The sequence below is a fragment of the Drosophila obscura genome, unplaced genomic scaffold (assembly GCF_018151105.1).
Source record: "Drosophila obscura isolate BZ-5 IFL unplaced genomic scaffold, ASM1815110v1 contig_150, whole genome shotgun sequence".
Taxonomy (NCBI): Eukaryota; Metazoa; Arthropoda; class Insecta; order Diptera; family Drosophilidae; genus Drosophila; species Drosophila obscura.
In genome coordinates, this window is record NW_024542736.1 from 3,814,354 (window position 1) to 3,836,768 (window position 22,415).

A 22,415-nucleotide genomic window follows, 5' to 3' on the forward strand; every position below is an offset into this window, starting at 1 on the left:
TTTTCTATATATTTGCCGTAAATGCGATTTCAGCGGGATTTCAGAGGGATAATATATATATTTTCCCTACTCCAATAATAAACATATCGTTCCTACTTTTAAATTCTTCGTGGTTCCTTGGAGATACCTTATGGAAATTAAAAAAAAATCAAATGAAAAGATTTCGAAACGCAAGCCAAGACTTCCAGCTTTCACGACAATTAATTATGGCAAAAGAATAAATTCTTGAGCCTAAACCTTTGAAATCAATACAAAAACTCTTTATAATTTTTTTATTTTATTTAAAAAATAGTTGCATATACAAAAACTTACATCAAAATAATAATTTTATAATTATTAAAGGTTTCTTGTTCGGTTTTCCGGTCTTCAATATCATTTAACTTAAGCGCTCTATTTCTGCTATTTAATAATAATATATACAAAAAATGTATGGAAATGCTGGAAAGAACTCTGAACTGAAGAAAATGGCAGTGTCAAACTACTGACTGGCTATATAGAAATGCTGAGTGGAGGGGCGAATGGTGAGCATAGTGAGACTAGTAAAGAGACTAAGCAGCAGTGGGAAAGATGTGAAATGCAGAACTGCAGAGGAGGCGAAAGGACAGTGTATGGAGAGGCCAAAAAATTAATCCAGATTGTTGAACAAACACACAAATGGCATTTACTTCCTAAAGTTGAGTAGCGTATCGGGTATTTCATTTATGTAATTCTGAAAAGTACACAATTTATATAAGTAACTCAATCATTTTAAATCACTTCTGATAACTTACATAGAGAGAGGGATCCACGCCATGATTGCCAAAGTCGGCCCATTTCGAAAGATCAATTGATGGTATAATGCCGCTCTTGCAGGGCACTCGAGGGTTTCTACAAACAAAAATTAAATATATTTAAATCAATATATATTTGCTCAAAATATGCCGAACGGATTTACTTACATTTCGTGATCGGGCAATACCATGGGATAGATTTGCACGGTGTCTATCAAGTCGGTGTTGTCGCAGATCAAGCGGGAAAGCTTCGCCTTGCGTATCTCCTGCAGCTGTTCGGGGGTGAAGGAGGAGGGCTGGTTGGGCAGCTCGTACCAGAAGCGGTCGCCGCGGCGCAGATAACTCATCTGGGTGGCAATGACACAGGCAAAGGTCGGTCCCAGCATCGAGCCAGGCAGCGACTTCTCCGAGACTCCACCCGACCACAGATCAATGTCAGACGGATGACTGCAAGTTAAGTAAATAGTAAGTAATAATAGTAATAGTGAATTTCAAGGGAAACCCACTCGAATATGCTGCCATAACGCAAAACAGTCTCATTGGGCATGGAGCCGTACATCTCGTCCCAGGTGTTGGAGGTGGGCAGACCGCAGAACTTGCGGAACTCCATGTAGCCGGGAATGCCGAACTCGCGGCCGCGCTGCATGTTGAACGAGACCAGATCCATGCCGAAGCGGGCGCCCTCCTTCTTGAACAGATGATTGGTCACCTCCTGGGTGATGGAGTCGTCCATGGCCTGGGCCACTTGGTTCATCAGACCCATGAAGTACTCATCGAGAACTCCAGCCCGGTACAGATCGTAGGGACGCCGAATCAAGTCCGACAAACGCTTCGAGGCAATGAACTTGTGGGCCTTCGACCAGCGTTCCACGGCGGTGGGCAGCAGCGAGTGCCCGAAGCGGAAGGCGGCACCAGCAAACGAATCAATGATGCCCGGATTCACGGCCGAGTCGTAGCCATCCCAGTAGCCGTCCTTCTGCAGCACCAGGCCGAACTTCTCCATCACCTCCTTGCCCAGGAGAATGGGCAGGAACTCGTTGTAGGTCACGTGCTGCACGATGGCAATGTTGATGCGTCGCGCCTCCTGGAAGAGGGTCTCGTCGTCCCAGTGTTTGTTGATCTGCGCCATGCCCGTGGCCAGGCGATTGTGCTCGCGCGCCATCAGCGTGTGCATGCAGGTCAGCACCAGCTGCTCATTCACACGAATCTCGCCGCCCTCGAAGCAGTACATGCTCTTGTTGGGTCGCGTGCAGCCCTCGTCGGGTATGTCCAGCTTGAGGGGCAGCAGGTCCTTCAGGCCGTACTCCTGGAACACGGGATTCATGCGCATCAGTCCGCCGTAGCCAGTGCGAAGTTTGCGGGCAAAAGCTTCCTTCACTCCGTACACAGTGTTCGCATCGATGACGCCAGTCAGAGTGTTGAACTGTTGCCGGGATCCTGCAGTAGAGTAGGAGTAGGCGGGGAGAGTTAGGCGGGCGAGGCCCCCATAGGAAAAGGTCGAATCGAATGAAACTTACCCAGTCGGCAGCCGGGTCGGGGCGATGGGAAGCCGCGCACGAAATCGATGCACTTGACATTAAAGAGCCGATAGAAGTAGTCATCATCTGGGATGCGGATCTCGTTGCAGTAGGGGTGCTTCAGATGCATCGGACGCTTGCAACACTCCTCGGGATCGTTGCGGTTGATGGGATCTGTGGGGCATTCATGATTGCATTTACATTGCAGCTGCCTATCGTAATGAATCTGAAGACCTACCCAGCGGAGTGCCCGTCAGCGTGAAATCGTGATCCATGAACTGACCCCAGGCAATGACCATTACAGTGCCCGCGTGATCGTGATAACCATCGTCGGGATGCATGGTGCGTGAGACGACGCGCGAGAAGGGCAGGTCCCGGCCAGTAACCGATATCCGTGGCGCGTTGATGCCATCCGCATAGAGGGGGCCAATCAGCCGCTGGAAGGGCGCATTTGTCGCTCCCCACGTGGGATGCTCAATGTTGTTGCACAGCCCATCGAAGCGGCGGTACTTTCCGGGTCGGCACTCGACGCCCGCAAAGAAGGGCGGACACACCTCCCGTATCATCGTCTTCGATGTGTCAATCGTGGGCAGACCCTTCTCAATCTCCTCATACGACAGTCCATAGCTGCAACCGAAAGTAAACGGAATTGAGTCGCCAGTCGGTGCGAGATTAATTGCATCTGAATGCGGCTCACGTTCACGCAACTGCGGATATCGCTAAACTTGGCTCTTTCCTGTGCCTCACTGGACCTGGCCTGGCCTGGCCTGTCCGATTCTCTACGCTACGCGAAATGTTTATTGGAAAATTGCAAAATTAACGTATTAGCCCAGTTAGCAAACGGCGTGTAATTAACGCGCTTTTGGTCTGGCTAACACTGACAGATATTGATGTTGATGTCTGACGTTTGACAGTGGCAAATTTTTTTCGTTTGTTTTGCTTTCAATTGGTCGCGGCCTTTTTTCCAACCGATTTTGGCTCTAGAGTTTTATGCTGACAAACTTGTATTTATGGGCAATTAAAAGCTCCAGAAAAAGGGGAGAAAACAGCCGTCACTGGCCGGCACACACATAAATATCCAAAGGGACCGCCACAACACCGTCGAGACTCTTCCTCAAGTGCATGAGAAAGTGAGAAAAGCCAAAGGGAAATTGTTTCTGGCCTTTCTGGCTATTGTGTGATGTGATGTGATGTGATGCGATAGTGAGATGGGAAGTGAAGTGAAAAGCTGTAAAACTTCACAGCCAATTGAGTCTGTAAGCGAGTCTGCAATTTAGTTGGTACCCGTGGCATAGGGTCGTGCAACCCGCGAACAAAACAAGGCAAACAGATCTCTTGCACGGCAACAAATCAATCCTCCATCATTGATTTACATTACATTGTATATCTTGATTTGCATCCCATCCTGTTTACAGCCGACTCTTTGTTTTATAGAATGCCCATAAACAAAACAGGCAACAGGCAGCAGGCAGCAGCCGCCTTTTTGCCGTTTACAACATGTTATTAGCCACAATCAAAAGATTATACAACGGCAATTGAACCAGTCGCAGCTGCAGTCAGCATCAGCTGGAGCTGGAGATGAAGATGCGGCAGGCGACCCAAGTCAGCCATAGATGCGATGAGTGAAAGTCAAACACATTGCGCTGTGGGCAGAGGTGGACCAACTCTGGCCGCCAACTGTGGCCAACTGACTTGGCAACCCGCTTACCCAGATTCCGCCGCCACTCCACTCCACTCCACTCCAACCCACTCCAATGCAATGCAATAGCCAATCGTTGGCCAACCTAAGAGCGCTGAAAGAAAGGATTTGGCATCGAATTTGTAGATACCTTTGCGGAAAGACCATTGCTGAATGATGTTGTTGGGTTTTCTTTGGCTTAGACAAATATCCTGCGTGAAGCACAGTCTGTGAAAAGTTCTGTGGTCGGAAATTCCTCCTTCTGCCTTTGATTCCACAAACACAATATACCCAAATACTCCGCGACTACGGGGTATAAAAAGGAGAAATAAAACTGGAAATGTTGTGTGGCATCTTCCGCAGCTTCTGGGTGCTCTGGAGGGGGGGCGCTGAGAGCGGGCTGGATCCGAGTATCGGGGAAGATAGTCACGCGCACTCTCACTGGGGCTGTCTGGCACCAGCGGCTTGTTGCATAATCCGCATTTGTTTTCATCTGCTGCAAGCTCAGCGAATAGCTGCAAATATTTTTGTATGGCAAAAATGCGGTTGCGCCAGTGGGGGGGAGGGGAGGGGAAGCGGAAAGTAGTGGCATGGAAGAAGGCCTCGTGAGCACCTCAAGTGCCTGTGCACCAGTCACTGGCCATCAGTCAGAGCCGCGCACGGAGCAAACGGAGTTTTCGGCATTGCAATTAGCATTTGCATGTGCCAGACTTTCAAAAAAACAAAAACGAAAACCAAACTCCATATACATATCCCGCAGATGCTTTTATGTTCCGATTTTGGCGCAGCACAGAACCTTGAAGGCTGGCAAGACATGACAAGACAAGACAAGACAGGCCGAGCCGAGCCGAATCTCATACATATGCGATCACTGCAGGCGGTCTTAGCCGTGTTGCACGACTTAACTGCCTTGTCATGCGTTATTTGGCAACGGTTATTCGGTTATTAGTGCCGAGGGAGCTGGGTGGGCGTGCCAGGGCAACTTTCAAATGCGTTTAGCGTGGATTACTTACGTGCGGGCCAACTGAATCGAAATGTCGAGCAGCAGCTCGCCCACGGTGGCCAGCTCCTCCGGCTTCCAGTCCGACTTGGGTTGTGCCACATCTGCAACGCACACGAGACATTTTATTATCAGCTTAGTAAACTTTTTATACAGAGTCCTCCCTCCCACTTACGTATACGCTTCCGTGCATCCAAGTAGGCCGCGTTAATGGCATCGTAGGTGATGCAAGTGCCGGGTCCATTGTTGTAGGGGTTCCTGCAAAGAGCCACAATAAATTGATGTGAAAGTAATTCCAATTTGTCCCTTATCACATGCTACCACAAGCCCAGCGCCTCCGCAGCTGCTGGCGGGCTGCGCACTGGCGGATAATCAGATTATTGCCAGGCGAATGCATCCAGCCATGGGGTCATGGGGCCTTGAGGCGCGCAGCGCTCGACTCCTGGCCACAGTGCGGAACGTGACTTGGTCGTGGCAACACCAGCGGCATGGATCTGAAGCAGGCACAGAGCAGGCTCAGCCAAATACTGAAAGCCCACAAGCCAAACTATCTGGCTGGGCATATTGAGGACTTGCTGCTCAGCGCAGGCCAAACCTCGAAATTAAGTCCAAAGTTGGCCAAATGGCTTAAATGGTTGCTGGTTATCATAGTGCTGCTGGCCAGCTTGAAGTACTATCACGAGGAGCTACAGGGACAGGTGAGGGACCGATCTGCGATCCGAATTTTGTTTCATTCTCTCTCTCTCTCCTTTCGCACGTAGAACTGTGCCCTTTCCTTGCCGCGTGCCTTGCGGTATGCTCTTCGCCCACCCGAGAGTTGTGAGTTCTGTGTGAACATCCAAAATGTGCCACGCCTCCAGGAGATCAGTCCCAAGGAGTTTGAGAGAAAATATGCATACAGCGGGGCGCCAGTAATTGTCGGCGATGCCACACAAAATTGGACAGCAACGTCGGTGGGTAGTGCGCTGAGTGCCGTTGAAGATCTCGAGAGTTAAAGCAATCTTTTTTTGGAGCAGCTCTTCAACTACTGGTACTTTCGCGATGTGTATGGCAGGGCGATGCGAAAGCAACGCATAAGGGACTGCCAGTTTCTGCCCTACAAGACCGGATTCCAGGACATCTACGAGGCCTTGGAAATGCCAGAGGAGCGGGTGGCACTGCAGGAGGGTGAGCAGCCGTGGTACTTTGGCTGGAGCAATTGCCATGCGGAAACGGCCGAGGAGTTTCGCAGGCACTACGGCCGACCCTACTTCCTGCCCGAAAGCTCCGAGAATAATGCAGTTGATTGGTTCTTCATTGGCACCTCCGGCCTGGGGGCACAAATGCATGTGCGTATGCGTCAGGGGTGGGAATCGACTTATTGATTGATTGAATCTCTTCCCCATTCAGATTGACAATGTGCGACTGCCCTCGTGGCAGGCACAGCTGGCAGGGAGCAAGCGCTGGCTGCTGGTGCCCCCACCCGAGTGCTATTTCCAGTGCCGCAGCTTCGATGTGGTGGTGCGGCAGGGCGACATTAGTGGGTACAAATTGGACTATGCATATGGGCCGATTGCTAATCGATACTCTTACAGTTGTCTTGGACACCAACAAATGGTACCACCAGACCTTTGTCCAGCCGGGAGCTATCAGCCTGACCATCGGTGCTGAATATGACTAGACACGACCGGCTCGTGGTGGATTTTCCGCGCAACAGGAAACGGCAGCCTCGACATCTCCATCGCGGAGGCTGTGGCCAAAACAAAACACGGACAACTCTGGCTTTAGCTGTAACTGCAAATGTAACTGTAACTGTTACAGTAACAAACTTAACTTTAACATTGCATATTTTTCTCTATGTTTGCCAGCCGGTTTGTTAATTAAATGCCAAAAACACGCAAATTTCTTATGTTGGGCAGCTGCCCGAGAAAATCTCCCCTTAAATGGGGGGCAGCCACTTCCTCGAATGGTGCGACATGTAAAACGCGTGTCAGGCGACACCGATGCGTGTTAACAATGCGTAAGTATTAAGTAATTACAGCAACAACTGTAGAAGCAACAGCAGCAGCAACGAACAAAAAACGAACAAAAAAATGTTCAACAAATAGCAGAGACACAGCCAGAGACAGAGCCAGACAGACACACGACCAATACACGCAATGCAAAACCATTTCAGCTAAAAGCAACATTTTTCACGAACTTGCAGCCATTAAATGCGTACGTACCCGTTAATGGAGCATACCCACCAAGGCATCATGTTTGCAGGCGCATGCAGACAGATTTTATTCAATCGGATGCTCCTTTTGGATGCTGTCGGGTGTCCCAGCCTGACATTCCCCAACAAATTCCAACAAGCAATATCCAGTGGTGCAGAATAACGTGGGTCTACCCTTTGTTCGCTACTTGCACTGCCCACTGTAGATAAGCATTGTTAACCGTCCCCCCGTTTTCGTCTTTCTTTCGTCTTTCTTCGTTTCGTTTCTACATTTTCGTATAGCGTCGAGCTGTGCTCTCGCGCTCCATCTCTTTATCCCGAGCTGTTCTAACGCTCTCCTTCCATCGCTTTCTTTCGTTCTCTCTCTTGCTTGCATTAGGGCACGGGCGATTCCTTCCGCCTGCCCTTAGTCTAGAGTCTAGACTCAAGAGCTTATCACCATAGCCATCGGAATCGCTTTTTATTTTATCGGTCATAATATCATATCGGCCTACCTCTACCTTCCCCTTCCGAATAAGAATTCGTATTCTTTATAAACAAATTCAAGAGTTATTAAAAACGGCTAATAGCTTTACAGATACAAATACTGATATACTGTACTTATTGTACTATTTAATATACGTACTACTCATACTCTTTTCCAAACATAAACTTGCTGCAAGTTCCGACATTTCTATAGTGCTTTTTAGATTTATTTTTCTAAATGGCAATATTTATTGTTAGTGCATTGCAACGTCGCCATGGCCAGGCAACAATTTCCACGCATTTTTCTTAGGCAAATTTGTCAAATTGAAATCGAAAATGGCAATGTCTGGCACTTAACTGGTCTGCCAGTTAATTTTGCAAAAGCAGCAAAAAATCAAAAGAAAAATACCTTAGTTAAGCAAAATTTACTGCGCCCGGTAAGTTCAATGTGCGCATAGCCGGAGAGTTTTGGGCCAACTAGAAAGTTGCTTGCATTCGGCACGCACTGCGCACTGCCACAGTCCCGTCTCTGTGCTCGGACCTGGAGCTGGACCTGGACCTGGACCTGTACCAGTACTTGTTATCCTGATTGTGTGTTTGCTGCAAAGTAAAAACTAATGTTACGAATTTTGGGCCGGGGATCGTGAATTCAATATGCGCTCGCAGGTGCGCGACCAACACTTCCTGATCGAAGCGAAGCGAAGCGAAACCGTATTGAGTTGCATGCGTCTGCATGCGGCGGCGTATGCGTAATATTGTGAATAATTGCAAAAGCGTGTCGTAAACGCGCTGGCAAAATATTCAAATATCATTTATCTATGCGAGAGCGGGTCTGTTTCTCCTTTTCTCAACATTTCGGGGGCCGCCCCATGGCATAACCATGGAGGCGACCATCGTGTCTCTAAGGGGCTACTTCGCTTACGCAGATGCAGACGGAGACACGACGATGGAGAGAGATGCAGTTACAGTTGCAGATGCAGACTCAGATACTGATACAAATACAGTTACAGTTACAGACTTGTGGTAGACAGACAAAACAGTTTTTGCAGAGGCCGCAATGAAAGTGGCCGTGCAAAACCTGTATTTAAGTTTAAGTAGGTTGCTGCCGCCAATTGTTGGCTGCATTTTTTTGCCAAGCTGACCGCAACGCAGCCAGGTTCAACATCCAAGCCAAAGTCAGCTTTAACGATCTCGCAGACTCACGTTTTGATGCCCGTCGACCCCAAATTAGCTCCAATTCCGAATGACCCCCGCACACAGATGCAGCGTCGAACCATTTTGTGCGGCTCAATCTCAATCTGGATCGTGTGACATTTAAAATATAGATATTCAGTAGATATCTGCTGGCGGCCAAGTGCCATAAGTGCTGGCTGAAGTTCACGTCGGTAGGCATTGTGTCTTGGCAGTATTTCAAAGTCACTTTTCGAAATCATTTCAAGACAAACGTTTGTCTGCCTGCCCCACGGCAACACAGGTGGGTTTATTTTTCCGTTTTTCCGTTTTTCCTTCAACATCTGCAAGTGTTGCAATGCCATTTGTTTGGATGCTGGTTTGCTGTTTTGCTGTTTATGTTTGCGGCTTTTTGTCGTGCGGTTTGCTTCTTTTTTTTGTTGTTTCCTTTACTAATAAGTCGCTTTGGTCTGTCAGGTGACTGCATGATGCGTCTGTCTGCATCACATGTCTGCGCTGTCGTCGCTCGAGGCCTGTTCGAGGCCAAAAACCATCTGCTGCTGCTATTGCATTTAATCACCGTGCTTGTTACACCTAGGAACCCATTCTGAGCATGTGTTTTGGATTCGGTCTGTGTTTGGCACCTCTGGGAGGCGACTGACTCCCTCGCTATATAAGACCCATCCAACCATCGGCTAGACCATTAAAATGCTGTGATCCAACAGAATGAGATCGCCAGCAGTCCTGCTCTTGTTCATTGGCCTCAGCCAGGCCGAGCATAAGGCCACCGACAAAGGTCCACACACTAACTGCACCTTGGAGGAGTTGCCAGTCTGCGGCTATAAACCATATTCAGGCGGCCGTACCGTGTGCACCTTCCTCAACATGTGCTTCTTTGACGAATTTCTTTTAGCCACGAACAAAGGTGAGTTGAGCCCAAAATTATGCTTAGTCCGTATTTTAGGGGGGGAAAAAAAACTCCTCTCATTTGCAGATTGGCGCTTGGAGAGCAACGAGCCCTGCCAGTGGCCGACAAGGGACTGCTATCGAATAATGGAAGAAATAGTAACTAAAACACCAAAAATAACTACCCGAAAAATGAAGAAGCATCACAAGCAAGGAGCACACAAAAATGCAACAAAGTTCCATTCAAGGGGCCAAAAGCGTCACAGGACAACAGTCCAAGACACTCTGAAGATGCAAAGCACAAGACGAACCACCGAAGAGACGAGTACAAGACGACAGTTAGTGGAGGTCACAGAGGAGCCGAAAGTCACGAAGGATGCTAGTTGGCACTTAAATCTAAGGAACAGGAAGCACTTCCTGACAGAACCGCCCATGACCGTAATTAGGGATGGGAGGCAGTCCCATACGAGAGGCAAGACTCATCACAGGACAGAGTCCCATCCAAGAGGCAATAATCATGCCAAGAAACGAGAACAACATGATGTAAGGGAGACATTGTTTGAATAAAACCTACATGGGTTCCGGGAAATATCTCTTGATTCGCCTATAAGCTTGAATGAAGACGTTGGCTGTCATATGTGGTAACTACTCGTGTGCAGCAGCAGCAGCAGCAGCAGCAGATCCCATCACATCACTCAGCAGGCGCACTCACCATGGTACCTCCCAAGGCACTGCAACTACTCGACTCTGCCATCGGTTGTTGCGGCTGCTGTTGCTTTGCTAATGATTAGCTCAAAGCCTGTGTTAGGCCATGTTGTCGTAGGTGTAGAGCATCGACAGGTAGCAGCCCCATGTTGCCACTGCTCAAATAAGCTGCAACCGCAACAGAAACTGCCACAGCCACAGCCAGAGCCAGACCCAGAGCCAAGATTTATGGCTGTCAGTCAGGCATTTGCGCCGTTTCGGTGTCAACGTTCAAATATTTGAGTCTCAAACATAACCCAGAATGCTGCCGAGCCACTTTTTTCTGCAAAGCCACAGCACAGTTTCCCCGTTTCTATTTGTACTTACAGAGTGCCGCGGAATAGATTCACATTGTAGTCGTAGACGGAGGAGCGACCAGGTCCGGCCAGCAACAGGGCGCACTCCGATCCGTGGGCCGTCTGCAGTTGTTCGCCAAACTGATGATACTGCGCCTGCGCGCCTGCGGCCACAAGGGAGAGCAGAAGTATTCTGAAAGTAAACGAGTGGCAGAGAGGCAAATTAATACGTTAAGTGTGTGCATACTGTGTATATGTGTATGTATGCAGTGGAGGCGACACGCCTCTTTGACAAATAGAAACACGCCCGCGGCCAAGAGCATTAATCAGCCAACAGCCACAGGTCGGCAACGGCACATGTGGCAGCTGACGCGGTGTTTGTATGGCTACGTCCATAGGTATTGGTATGTCTGAGTAAATTCAAATGGGCATTGCCATTGCATTTGGACTGGGCATTGTTTTGGGCGTTTCGGTTACTGTCAGCCAAGGGGAGTGCACGGTAGGGGAACCTGACATCTGACAACCTTGCTTTTATTTTTCAATTTAATGCGCTCAGATTTATGACTCGGGGCGCGTGTTAATGCCTTGTTGGCTTTTGTCGCAGCAACAAAAACACATTTTCGGGGCAATTGTTAACGCCTTTTGATAATTATTGCTATTGATTGCTATTGTTATTTCTGCCTCTGGCGGCAGCAGCTAACAGTGAAAGTATTTTGCTTTTATTTACCACCTATTCAGTGTTTCCCCCTTCACAGCATGGAATGCCTCAAATACCCTTACAAATTTAAAGCACTTTAAATATTTAATTGCAACTTAGAGAGTAATTTCTCAGTTATTTAAATTTAATTATTTATTAGTATTATTTAATTATTTAAACTTTGAGAAGCTGAAAGCCGTTGAAACACCTGGCTGAAAAATATCAATTATATCAATTAACAAATGATTATAATTATTAATTATTCATATATTAATATTAATATATTAATATAAATATATTATAATTAATATTATTTCGAGAATTTTCAGGTTTTTTTTTCTTTCCGGCAGATGTTTATTTAATATAATAAAACGAAAATCGCTAACAGGAGTGCCACCATTTTCTACTCTGTTATATCCTCAGAAAATATATCAAGAGTAATCAATAATGGTACCATTTACCGAAGAAAGCCTTCCCATTATTTAAAGTTTAACTTACACCTTCTGAAAATTGTATAGGGCAGCAAAACTTAAACATATTTGAATAATTTTTAATGATGCTCAGTAAATATTTGTATAGTAAATTTATGCTGTACCTCATGATGCTGCTGACACTCGGTAAAGAGTGAAAGTACTTTGCTTTTCATTGAAAGAGCCACAGAAGGGCAAAGCTCCCTGGGCAGCAGGTTCGCTTATATAAGCCCGAGCAGAAACAATAACGCACTTAAGTCCTTTCACTTTTCATTTGGCACAGTTGAGGCTTTCTTTTCGAGAGACAACATAAAATGTGATACTTTGTCCGACGTGCCACAACATGGGCCCAGTATTCCATTATAGGTTGGAGGGGGTCTGAACATAGCTGGGCACCACATGGAGTAAATCTTTCATTGAATCTTTCACTTCAATGGATCTTATTGTTCGGGAACATTGCAGTATTTGCACAAATGTTTTGCGAATTAAATTGTTTTCATCTGTTCAGAACTTCTGGCGTTCTCTGCCCTATAAATAGACATCTCCAAAATTTACAATCATTCAGAACAGATTTGACAACACCATGAGATCTCTTTGCATTATTCTTCTGGTTGCCCTTAGCTGCCTGGCTCTGGCTGAGGGACAATGCCCCCAGAACTGTGGCAGGATCACTCGTCCTGTATGTGCCACTTGGACACGTCGTGGCATTAGCGACACCTGCACTTTCAAAACCCTATGCGCCCTGCGAAATCAGATTTGCCAGCGCCGTCAAGGTAAGTTAACAATATTTATTGAATTATGAAATACTATTTTTTTTTCTGGCAGATTGGATTCTAAATAGAAACTCATCATGCATTTTGGAAACAAGGAACTGCAGATCTCTACTACAGTAAAAGGATTTTAATTTGTTTTGTCCAGGCCCTAATTAAATAAACTTGCATATTAATCACATGCTCGAGCAGTAACAATAACGCACTTCAGTCCTTTCACTTCTCATTTGGTTCAGATTGATTCATTACAGATTGGAGGGGGGTCTAAAAATAGCTGGGGAGCCCATTGAGTAAATCTTTTATTGAATCTTCCACTTCAATGGATCTTATTGTTCGGGAATATTGCAGTATTTGCACAAATGTTTCGTGAATTAAATTGTTTTCATCTGCTCAGAACTTCTGGCAGGCTCTGCCCTATAAATATAGATCTCCAGAATTAACGATCATTCAGAACAGATTTGTCAACACCATGAGATCTCTTTGCATTATTCTTCTGATTGCCCTAAGCTGCCTGGCTCTGGCTGAGGGACAATGCCCTAGGAGCTGTGCCGCCATCTTTCGTCCTGTTTGTGCCTCTTGGACACGTCGTGGCATAACCGACGTCTGCACTTTCCCCAATCGATGCAGCCTGCTGAATCAGATTTGCCAGCGCAATCAGAGTAAGTAAACGATATTTATCGGATTATGAAATATTATTTTGTTTTCTTGCAGATTGGATTCAAAGGACTGAAACAAAATGCAGAGTCGAAACCAGAGACTGCATTGTTATACGCCAGTAAAGGGATTTTAATGTTATTTGCCCAAGCCCCAAGTAAATAAAATTTCATATTAATCACAAGAGCAGGAAATTAACAGAAGACTTGCACACTTTTTTACCATTGCACGGTCATAATTTCCAGTCACAGCTTACATGATTTGCAGCTCGGTGCTTTTTGGGCCTTAAGTGGCTTAAATGCTTATTAAAACTCGTGACCGGCGTGCCACTTTCATTTCATTTCATTTTGCTTTTCGCACAAAGATTAATTTGGTTCAAGGTTGCCCTTTAATGTAAATGCGAGTATTTCACACAAATCAAAATGTTATGGACCACAAAGTGCGCGGAGCGTGCAACATAGTCGCATGGGTATTTTGCTTTATGAGTGGAATGCTCACCAAATGGCACTTCGTTCATTAGCCGTCATGACAGGGCAATTAGAATGCCAACAAAACGCATTCGCCCACACAGACTAGAGTTTTGGGGTTGACACGCTGCCACGCCCAGACACTGCCACGCGTGCGCGGCTCACAAATTGGCCAAGAGACGGGGGAGGGGATGTGGTCTGTGGACTGGTCGCTGACTTAATTGACTGCCTGGACAGACGCAGAAGTCAGAGATGCAGATCAGAGTTGCGGGCCAGCAGGCCACTGCGTAAGTCAATTAATTGTTGCTCGCCTTTGGGGCGACAACTTTTGTGAAAGGCCTGCACGCAACGTCCTTCTGGCCAGCACCCGTACCAGTACCAGCAACAGCACCAGTCCCAACAATTTATTCATACTCACATGCATATAAATATATATGGTGTCTTTACACCTGCCCGCAAGAGTCAATTAATTTTGGCTCGTCGATCGGTGGCTGGCCAAACGACTTTTACATAAATTGCAGCTTTGACTTATCTAAGTCACTCCACTCGCCCAGCGGAGCCAACATTTGGATGACACACATCTGTGTGACCATAGCTGCCACCTTTCCGAGGCAACCTTTTGGGGTTGCAGCGAGTCCCATGATCAACGCCACAATCCACGAACAAAGAACGGGCGCAGTTGCCCAATTAGAGTCGCCAACTTGGGAGAAGCCCATCCAGATATATGTAGGTCCTGTACTCCAACTCCGCTAACCAGATCTGTGCATATTTTGAAGCGCATCTTAAAGTTGACATTTGCTAATAATATTTTTGTCTGCATCAACCATACGTTAATTGCCCGATCCATTGTTAGACAATGCATATGGCTGCTGGCTGCTGATGGTATCGTACTCGTACAGTTTGCTCTGATGCTGCTACTTATGTCATCTTTGCTGTAATACCTGGGACATGCCTCCAGCCCAAGCCAGAGCCAAAGCCAGAGCCAGAGCCAAAGCCCTACCCCTACCCTGCCTAGGCCCCCAGGGGCGTGCCAAGTGCATAGGACTTTTTGTTTGCCTCTTTCTTTGTTTGCGGCTGCGGCTGCTTGCCACATCGCTCGCATTGTCTGCCAGGCTTTGCATGGAAATCTGCTGCTCGGCATGTGGCTGCTGGCTTCGAGTTAGCTGAGTTGATGTTAGTTGTCATGCAAATGTGTTGAAATGACTTTGGTAACGTACTAAAGAGAAATTCATAACTTATCTGCCAGGCAGTTTTATTGATAGTGATTAAGTTGATAACTCTTTGGATTAACTATTTGAATGCATATGAAAATAATACTCAGATAGATATATTTTTTCACGGCTGCTAAATCGCATTTAGCTCGTAATTTTTTATAGCTTAGCTACGCTCATGGGAAGGCCTCCCATGTTCCTCCCATGTTCGCACCATTTCGCTCAGACTTTGGCCTGGGATCGCCTGATAGCCGAGTGAAACCTGTGATTATGCACGTAATCGTAAAAGAATTTATAATATGGATGTTATAGTATATTTTATTTTATTTTATTTGTTCAGGCTTTGTTTTGCTCTAACTCAATGGCTGAAACTCTGTCACAATCTGTTAAGTTATACTAAACGTTTCCATTCTTTTATTCTTACCCCACAACGAGCTTCACAGGTAAAGTTCTCAGCTGAGAAACACATTTAGACATTACAAACACAATAAGTATGCACTCAAGCTCCAGAACAAACGAGTTGAAATTGCCTTTGCAACTTTTGCAACTTTTGCCTTGCTCTGACCAATAAAAATCATAAGTCAAGAATATAAACTTAACTTTACGATTTGTCCTAGAAAAACAACAAACAAGGGTTTCTCGCTTAAAGTTCTTATTAAAACTAGTTTAAATTTTGAATTGAAGTTTATTTTTTTGGGTTATTTCTGAATAATTTCTTGCAGCAAGCGCACAGGTGTGAGATATGCAAAGATACATTTGCGGTAGAGCAGCAGCTCTATTTTTAACCAATGCAACGAACCCATGCCGAGTGAATCTCGTTTGTTTTGCTGATTGGTAATGCCAGCCCCATGCACTTTTAATTGTTGCACTTAGCTTTGCTCAACGCTTGGCACCGGCCAATTGCTTAATTGATTCTCAGATCTGTGAGTCTGTGTGTTGCAGGCAGGCAGCAGCTCTCATGTCTTCACATCCGTTTGGCATTTCGAATGCAGCGGCGTAAAAAGCTGAAACCAAATGAAATCAATAGAGAACACATGGCGCATACTTGATACACAGGCGGGCAGGCAGACAGGCAAGGCAAGCAGGCAGACGGCAGCAATTGCAACATGACGCACATTTATGTGGCATTACTGTCGCCTTCTTTTTTACTGGGCCATAAATTGGCAATGCAGATTTGATGGGACACAGTTATGGGCCAGATAAGCGGGCCAATACTGCCTTAATTCGGTCTCTGACCCACAAAGCCACTCACGATCGTATCGCTCTGAGGAAATCCAGTCACAAGCTGGATATACGGCATGTGAAGGGTTTTGATATATCACCAAAAAGCAGCCAACTCGGCCGACGCACGCAATCCAGATAGCCATCGGACACGGCTTACGTGCAGTTTATGGACTAGGCTCGAATAGAATGTAACCGAACTGCAGCTGTAACTGGCTAACTTGTGCAGTGTCTGGTCTGGTCTGGTCTGGTGTGCTATCGGGTGCTAAAACGCCGCCGATCTTTGCTCTGACTGATAACCGAAGCTGGCAATCTGACGGCATTTTACGCTTTTAACAGCTTATTAATTGAGCGACCGCCTCTTGCAGATTTATACCTGGCAAACTCTCGGCTAATTGCATACAAATTGCAACGGCTGGCTGGCCCCAGTAAAACAGCCCAGTCAGCCTCAATAGCTGGCAATAGATTCAATGCCAACTTATTGACCAAAATGTTCAGGCATTATGAAGTGCAGCTCAATGCAAAACTGGCTGCTGTCCAGACCTGCCATTGATTGTACATAAATCAAATGAAAAACAACTTTTGCATCTGATGTCTATTTCGAATGCCTTTTTTGCGCCTTTTCTAACAAAGTCAACCGCCTTGACTTTCTTAGCGGAGTTTGAAGTGCACTTCTATGCGATGCCTGAGCATCCTCCTCAGACAAACAATGAAAATGTAGGCGGTTGGTTATACTCGTACGGGTACGAGTACGAGCCAGAGGCAGACGCCTTTCACCAGTTCACCGAGTTCCAGATTTCCCCCTAAAAATAGCTGCAACAATTACCAAATTTTTCGTAGCCTACCTGGGCTCATGCATTCAATAGCTCGGGTATGTCTGATGATGTCTGGCAATTGGCACATCGTCTTGATCATCATCATTATCATCATCATCAATTTGAGTGCGAATGTTGCAAGCAAACACGGAGAAACACTCCACTTGGCCTGCCTACCAATGAGCCAAGTGATTATTCGGGTTCGGTTCGGTATTTTCGGTTTGTTTGAATTCGAGTGTTGTGTAGCCCCAGCATGCCAACATGCAGCACATTTGTGCGCTTTTGCTTTATTTAAATACCTTTTTTTTTTTTTGTGTGTGTTTTTCAAAACCAAATATGTTTGTATTTTATGTACTCGTAACCGGCAGTTGCATCTGTTTCTGCTCAGAGTGCTGCATCTGCCTGTGTGCTGCGCATAGTTTTGCCTCAGTTACCACATAATTTTGACGGGTGCATTTGGGTTACCTCGACTCTCACGGCCCGACTTGCAGCCGACTCGTATCTGTAACTGTTCCGAGTGGAGCTCGGCTCCAATTTGCAGCGAATTGCGTCGACAGCTTCTGCATTTCAATTAGCAGGGGTTCCACTGATAAGGCGCCAAGGGCTGCCTGCCTTGATCTAAGTCAGTTTTTCAAGCATTTCACTTTCGGTTCTCACGCTGGTAGGTGTGTCTGATACTCGTACAATTGGTATTTCATGTGGGCCACAATAAAGTTTCATTTTGTCATAGCTATTTGTAACACTTTCTCGCCCCGTGAGTCAGCTATAAACCAATGAAAGATCTCGAATCGAATTTCAAGCACCTTTCATGTTTCAGTGGCACAAACATGTGTTGAACACAGTACACGGCAGACCCTTTCGGCACTGAATCACATGAATCAGATCATTGTAATGAGAGGCCCACCCCTGGCGCCCATTCATAAGGGGCACTCTTCCGCTCATCACTCATCCACTCAATGAAGGCATCATCTTCCCATTGATGAACTCTGCTTGTTCGACTTTCTTTTGTTATAACATTAATCAGCAAGGTTCGCGAAATCAAAGCAGCTTCAGCTAATGCAAAAAAAATCTAATTAAAAAATATATATCGAAAATGGGAAACGAAACCAATTCAAAAGGTTTTGGTTGTGGGCAGGCATGACGTGAATCGGGCTTTTGAAAGTGAAATGATTTTAAGTAGTTTACGTTAATGTAGCGCATTAATGGCGCATCATCAGCATCAGCATCATCCACAGCCGAAAGAGATCTTTAAGTCAAAAGTGAATGTTGACCAACATTCACTTTAAGAAATCGAGCAGTTGCAAAATATGGGTACAAACAATACACATCCACAGCCATAGATATGGATGTGGATGTGGATGTACTACCTCCATTTATCCATCAATGTGAGGCTGAGCAATAAGTCGTTTCAATATTTCTTCTGCTGGAGGGATTGGGTCGGGGCATTGGGCATGAATTGTGTTGTGTTGTGCGAGTAATTGCGGCAAACACATCAGGCAGGCATTATGCCCAAAAAAAGAGGAAAACAACGGCAATATGCTACCACAAGTCATGGCTTTGACTGCCGTCTGGTCTGGGCTCTTGGCTGGGGTCTGGTGAACCTTGTAAGGCAGCTTATGTAACGCAGCCAGCGGCCAGGGGAAGAAGTGGAGCCAGAGCCAGAGGCAGACAAAGCCTGGTAGCCTTTGGCTTTTATTTGGCCATAACAAAGGCCCCCACACTGATGGATTTGGCACTCATTAATACGCAGCCCAATGCGACGCTTTATCGCCCAGTCCCGATCTCGACTTTGACTTCGATTCGGTCTGCGATTGAATGCACTTCGCGCGAACGCTACTTTGCCGCTTTCCAATTTGGCACTAGCGCCCAGCCCAGTCGCGGATTGGGCCGATTGTCTGATTTATGTGCATGCAAATCGGCAAACTGCAAGTCGGAGTGCTGGCAGCCTTGACACAAATTCAACAGGAGAGCAATCAACGCTTCCCGCCTACCAACCTGCCTGGCCTGGCTGGCTGGCTGGCTGCCTGTCGGCCAGTCTGCCTGGCTCTCTATGGCCACAATTATGTCTTCATTTTATATCATTTTGCCAGTATAAGCGGAGCGGTGGCACGACGAGCTGGACTGGATTTCTGGCAAGTCACGAGGCAGATTCAGCCAACAATTGCAGGCTGGCAGTCAGTCAGGAAATCAACCCGTTTGCTGCTCCGTTTCTCGTCTTCTACATTTAAGGAGAAAGTAAAACGCTGCCTGCAGCCTGATCGATTTCAGCTGGCAACTGGTTGGACATGAAGTTCAACATCGAGTCGGGGCACACACATACACACACAATTGTGACCAATTGTGCAACCCGATTTGAACTTCGCATCCAATGTTAATGACCCCGTTTGGCCATACGAAAAAAAAAGAGTGGAGTCTGTTCTTGGTCATAACTTTATTTTATGGTGGCCTGTAGTCGAGATTTTGAAAAACAAATCAACGAACGAGGCGACCCAGCAGAGCTCAGACAATTAGCAGCTACTCGCTAAGTCCCGGCCAGCCGGCTTTTATGCTTATTGCAGCCGTTAGTCTGTTTTGTTGGCCTGTTGGGTGTGAGCTGCCACCAGGTACTACCGTTAGGCCGTAGAACATGCCGGCAAATTATGGCCAAGTCAACAACAACAACGCAACGGGTCTCAGTCCCAGTCCCAGTAATGACAAATAGCCGCCTGGACACGCCCGGCTAGCTGGCTGGCTGGCTGGCTGGCTAGCTGATTAAAATGAGGGCGGGTTCTGGGGCCTAGCCTTGGTGCAAAGCGGATAAGCTCCGGCCAGATTGCCTTGCAACTGTCATTGATACAAAGGAAAAACAATTTAAATATTATTAGTATATGGCCTGCTTAAAGACTTATCTTTCACCTTTGGCTTAATTGCTATTTAAATCGAAACCGAAACCGAAAACCCCAGCTGAGCCCCACATTAAGCCCGCATCTGAGGTGTGACTTTGGCGGATCAGTTCGGAGCAGTGCGGCTCAACGCAGCGGAAGCTGAGAAGGCCAAGAGCGTGACCTGTATGCTCATTAATTTTGCTGATTTGTTCATCATTACGGCCTGGGAATGGCGCGTGGCCAGCGGCCAAGTAACACTTGTAGAAAGTGGCAGGAAACCATTAGCATGGGATGTTGTTAGACAAGCAGAGCTGGCATACAGAAAGCCGTGCCTAACTCTTCAGAGAACTCATCCAAACCCATGGCTCATGGCTCAACCTGAATATAAATGGACGAATCAATGTACTAATATGGCGCAATGCCGTTTTATCATGCAGCCAAAATCAGTCAGAACGCCGCATACCAAACGAAAACTTTCTGTGCCAACGAGTCAGAACTTTCCAGTTACCAACGCACACACAAAATAAATAAGCCACATAAGAATACTATTTCACAACTTTCCCGACTATCAGATACCCCCTCCTCGAGAAGCTTTGCGTACAAAATGTTTTATTTTTTCTCGCACATCAAATTTTTTGTTCTTTTAATTCTTTTTTATACACACAGACGGAAATGACAAACGGAAATGCTTTCTTCTACACAAATGCAGCATACCCATTCCTGTACTGGGTACAGAACCCAAGAATTTGGTAGAAATGTTTACAGAAAGTTGTCATAACAAAAGCGCTAGACGCGTTAAAATTACATAAAAATGGTTAAGGAAAAATGTGTCAAGAACCAGTCGGCTGTGCGACCACGCTGACTGACTCTGACCACTTGCCACACACGCGGCTTCTTAGAAAATAAACTGGAAACATTTGTACCAAAAATGAGAATGCAGCTCATTAAAAAATAGCCAAGCCAAGACACCTTACATACCTTAAGATCATTTCGTTGACGTTGCACGTTGCCACTTGGCCGCTGGCCGTTGTTGGACTTGTTAATGACTTCTTTAAATGCGTTTGGCTGTTGCCTTTTTGTTGTATGTTTTTTTTTTTTTTTGTATTTTTGGTCTCCGAATACTTTTCGCACGCAGTGGCTACAGGCTGCAAATTAATCCAATTATGGCCGACAAGGCAATAAAGCAGAGACGATGGCCCACGCTGTGTTCGATGCGGACTGTGTTGGCCTTAATTAATCTTAAGCCTTCTTTGGCTGGTGCGATGGTCCGATGGTGCGTTAGTACGGGTGGGGAGCTCGGCGCGGCAGCCGCAGTGTTCGGCGCGAGTTCGTTGCCAGAGTCTTTTGCACTTTCTGAGAACCCAATGGAGTGAGCACTTGTCCGCGACTGAGGCTTTTCCCTGCAGCAACTTTTACTCTCGAGTTTCACCCTTTGTCACTGGCCTTTTGGTTACTTCTTTCTTTCTTTTCTTCTTTTATTTTCGATCGAAAAAAACACTTGCTGGCTAGCGGCCCGTTTCCTGCTTCGCGTCGCGTCGCGGCCACACTTTCACACACACAGAGAAGATCACTTTGTATGCACTGGGTGTTGGGTACCGTTACTACCATGTACTACTGTCCGCCTGCACAACCGCCTCGGAGTGTGTCCAAATATTAACTGAACGCTGCCGGTCGAAGCTGCCACAGAAAAGCCAAAAAGAAGAAACAGCAACACGGCGCAGCAGCGACCGGAGAGGCCAGGCCGGCAACGGCGTCAACACCGACAGCGACCGCAGCAGCGATAGCAGCCAATACAACGGCTTTTTCCTTTGGTTATCACCAGCCGCGTTGCCGGCTTGCCATTGGCATCGGCTAACTCAACGATCAGACGCCCAAACACAAGAGCAACGACGAAGCTTGAGCTTGGCTTTAGCGTCGGGCTTGAGTGAAAGTTGAGTTCATTTGAGTCGAGTTGAGTTCGTTTTGTGGTGTGTTGAAGTCGGCGCTTTTGAGTGCTTTCTAGTGTGAAGTTCGTTTCCTAAGTCTTTTCTTTTTATATTCCGCTGATTGGTAGAAACCTAAACTAAAACTTAATGCCAAGAGTCGCTCGTAAACCAATCAATGTTATTGTGATAAATATTTACCATTAATCAGCACACTAAAATTACAATTAAGATTTAAGACTTAACAGGGAAGAGATCCCGAAGAGATCGTTAATAAAATGTATTTATTATTTACCGCTTAATTATGTGTACGAATTTGTGTACTGATATTTGAATACTCCTTCGATATAAATTATTGAAAATAGTAGAAAAAAAATAGTTCGCTATAAATGCTGGAGGGCTTGCTGGTCGCTTGTTTTATATGGCGATCAACGAGTGAGCTATTATTATTCGATATTATTTCGATATTAATATTAATATTATTAATATATTAATATTAATAATTACTAATAATTAATATTAATATTCGATCTTTCAAAATAAAATAAATTAACTGAGTAACTAACTTTATTAAACAGAAAGGG

At 46.1% G+C, this 22,415-nt stretch overlaps 5 protein-coding genes across 5 annotated transcripts; 4 read left to right on the forward strand and 1 right to left on the reverse strand.

Annotated features, from left to right (window-relative positions):
- Positions 1–317: 317 nt before the first annotated feature.
- LOC111069469 (peroxidase) lies at positions 318–21,758 on the reverse strand. The gene is made up of 10 exons (XM_022359550.2): positions 20,888–21,758; positions 10,772–10,933; positions 5,141–5,223; positions 4,979–5,069; positions 2,526–2,914; positions 2,288–2,461; positions 1,277–2,207; positions 939–1,217; positions 771–867; positions 318–709 (listed from the first exon to the last, which is right to left on the reverse strand). Exons 1-10 carry the CDS (start codon positions 20,896–20,898, stop codon positions 662–664), a joined length of 2,265 nt encoding a protein of 754 aa, XP_022215242.1. The 5' UTR covers positions 20,899–21,758; the 3' UTR covers positions 318–661.
- Positions 5,429–6,837, forward strand: LOC111069479. Its single transcript, XM_022359563.2, has 5 exons — positions 5,429–5,663; positions 5,727–5,918; positions 5,982–6,293; positions 6,355–6,484; positions 6,540–6,837. The coding sequence occupies exons 1-5, from the start codon at positions 5,454–5,456 to the stop codon at positions 6,623–6,625; spliced, it is 930 nt and encodes a 309-aa protein (XP_022215255.2). The 5' UTR covers positions 5,429–5,453; the 3' UTR covers positions 6,626–6,837.
- Positions 9,514–10,303, forward strand: LOC111069487. The gene is made up of 2 exons (XM_022359575.2): positions 9,514–9,719; positions 9,789–10,303. Exons 1-2 carry the CDS (start codon positions 9,521–9,523, stop codon positions 10,265–10,267), a joined length of 678 nt encoding a protein of 225 aa, XP_022215267.1. The 5' UTR covers positions 9,514–9,520; the 3' UTR covers positions 10,268–10,303.
- On the forward strand, positions 12,480–12,857 carry LOC111069496. The gene is made up of 2 exons (XM_022359587.2): positions 12,480–12,680; positions 12,733–12,857. The coding sequence occupies exons 1-2, from the start codon at positions 12,491–12,493 to the stop codon at positions 12,798–12,800; spliced, it is 258 nt and encodes an 85-aa protein (XP_022215279.1). The 5' UTR covers positions 12,480–12,490; the 3' UTR covers positions 12,801–12,857.
- LOC111069501 lies at positions 13,137–13,671 on the forward strand. The gene is made up of 2 exons (XM_022359601.2): positions 13,137–13,336; positions 13,389–13,671. The coding sequence occupies exons 1-2, from the start codon at positions 13,147–13,149 to the stop codon at positions 13,454–13,456; spliced, it is 258 nt and encodes an 85-aa protein (XP_022215293.2). The 5' UTR covers positions 13,137–13,146; the 3' UTR covers positions 13,457–13,671.
- Positions 21,759–22,415: the final 657 nt, after the last annotated feature.

Excerpts from the sequence above, each read along its gene's own strand:
- LOC111069479 (XM_022359563.2), top strand. The coding sequence starts at position 5,454 with ATGGATCTGAAGCAGGCACAGAGCAGGCTCAGCCAAATACTGAAAGCC. Across the intron at positions 5,919-5,981 it reads AAAATTGGACAGCAACGTCG|CTCTTCAACTACTGGTACTT; the intron begins GTGGGTAGTGCG and ends TTTTTGGAGCAG. Across the intron at positions 6,294-6,354 it reads GCCTGGGGGCACAAATGCAT|ATTGACAATGTGCGACTGCC; the intron begins GTGCGTATGCGT and ends TTCCCCATTCAG.
- LOC111069487 (XM_022359575.2), top strand. The coding sequence starts at position 9,521 with ATGAGATCGCCAGCAGTCCTGCTCTTGTTCATTGGCCTCAGCCAGGCC. Across the intron at positions 9,720-9,788 it reads TCTTTTAGCCACGAACAAAG|ATTGGCGCTTGGAGAGCAAC; the intron begins GTGAGTTGAGCC and ends TCTCATTTGCAG.
- LOC111069496 (XM_022359587.2), top strand. The coding sequence starts at position 12,491 with ATGAGATCTCTTTGCATTATTCTTCTGGTTGCCCTTAGCTGCCTGGCT. Across the intron at positions 12,681-12,732 it reads GATTTGCCAGCGCCGTCAAG|ATTGGATTCTAAATAGAAAC; the intron begins GTAAGTTAACAA and ends TTTTTCTGGCAG.
- LOC111069501 (XM_022359601.2), top strand. The coding sequence starts at position 13,147 with ATGAGATCTCTTTGCATTATTCTTCTGATTGCCCTAAGCTGCCTGGCT. Across the intron at positions 13,337-13,388 it reads GATTTGCCAGCGCAATCAGA|ATTGGATTCAAAGGACTGAA; the intron begins GTAAGTAAACGA and ends GTTTTCTTGCAG.
- LOC111069469 (XM_022359550.2), bottom strand. Across the intron at positions 5,224-10,771 it reads AATCTATTCCGCGGCACTCT|GAACCCCTACAACAATGGAC; the intron begins GTAAGTACAAAT and ends GGCTCTTTGCAG. Across the intron at positions 868-938 it reads GTATTGCCCGATCACGAAAT|AAACCCTCGAGTGCCCTGCA; the intron begins GTAAGTAAATCC and ends TTTTGTTTGTAG.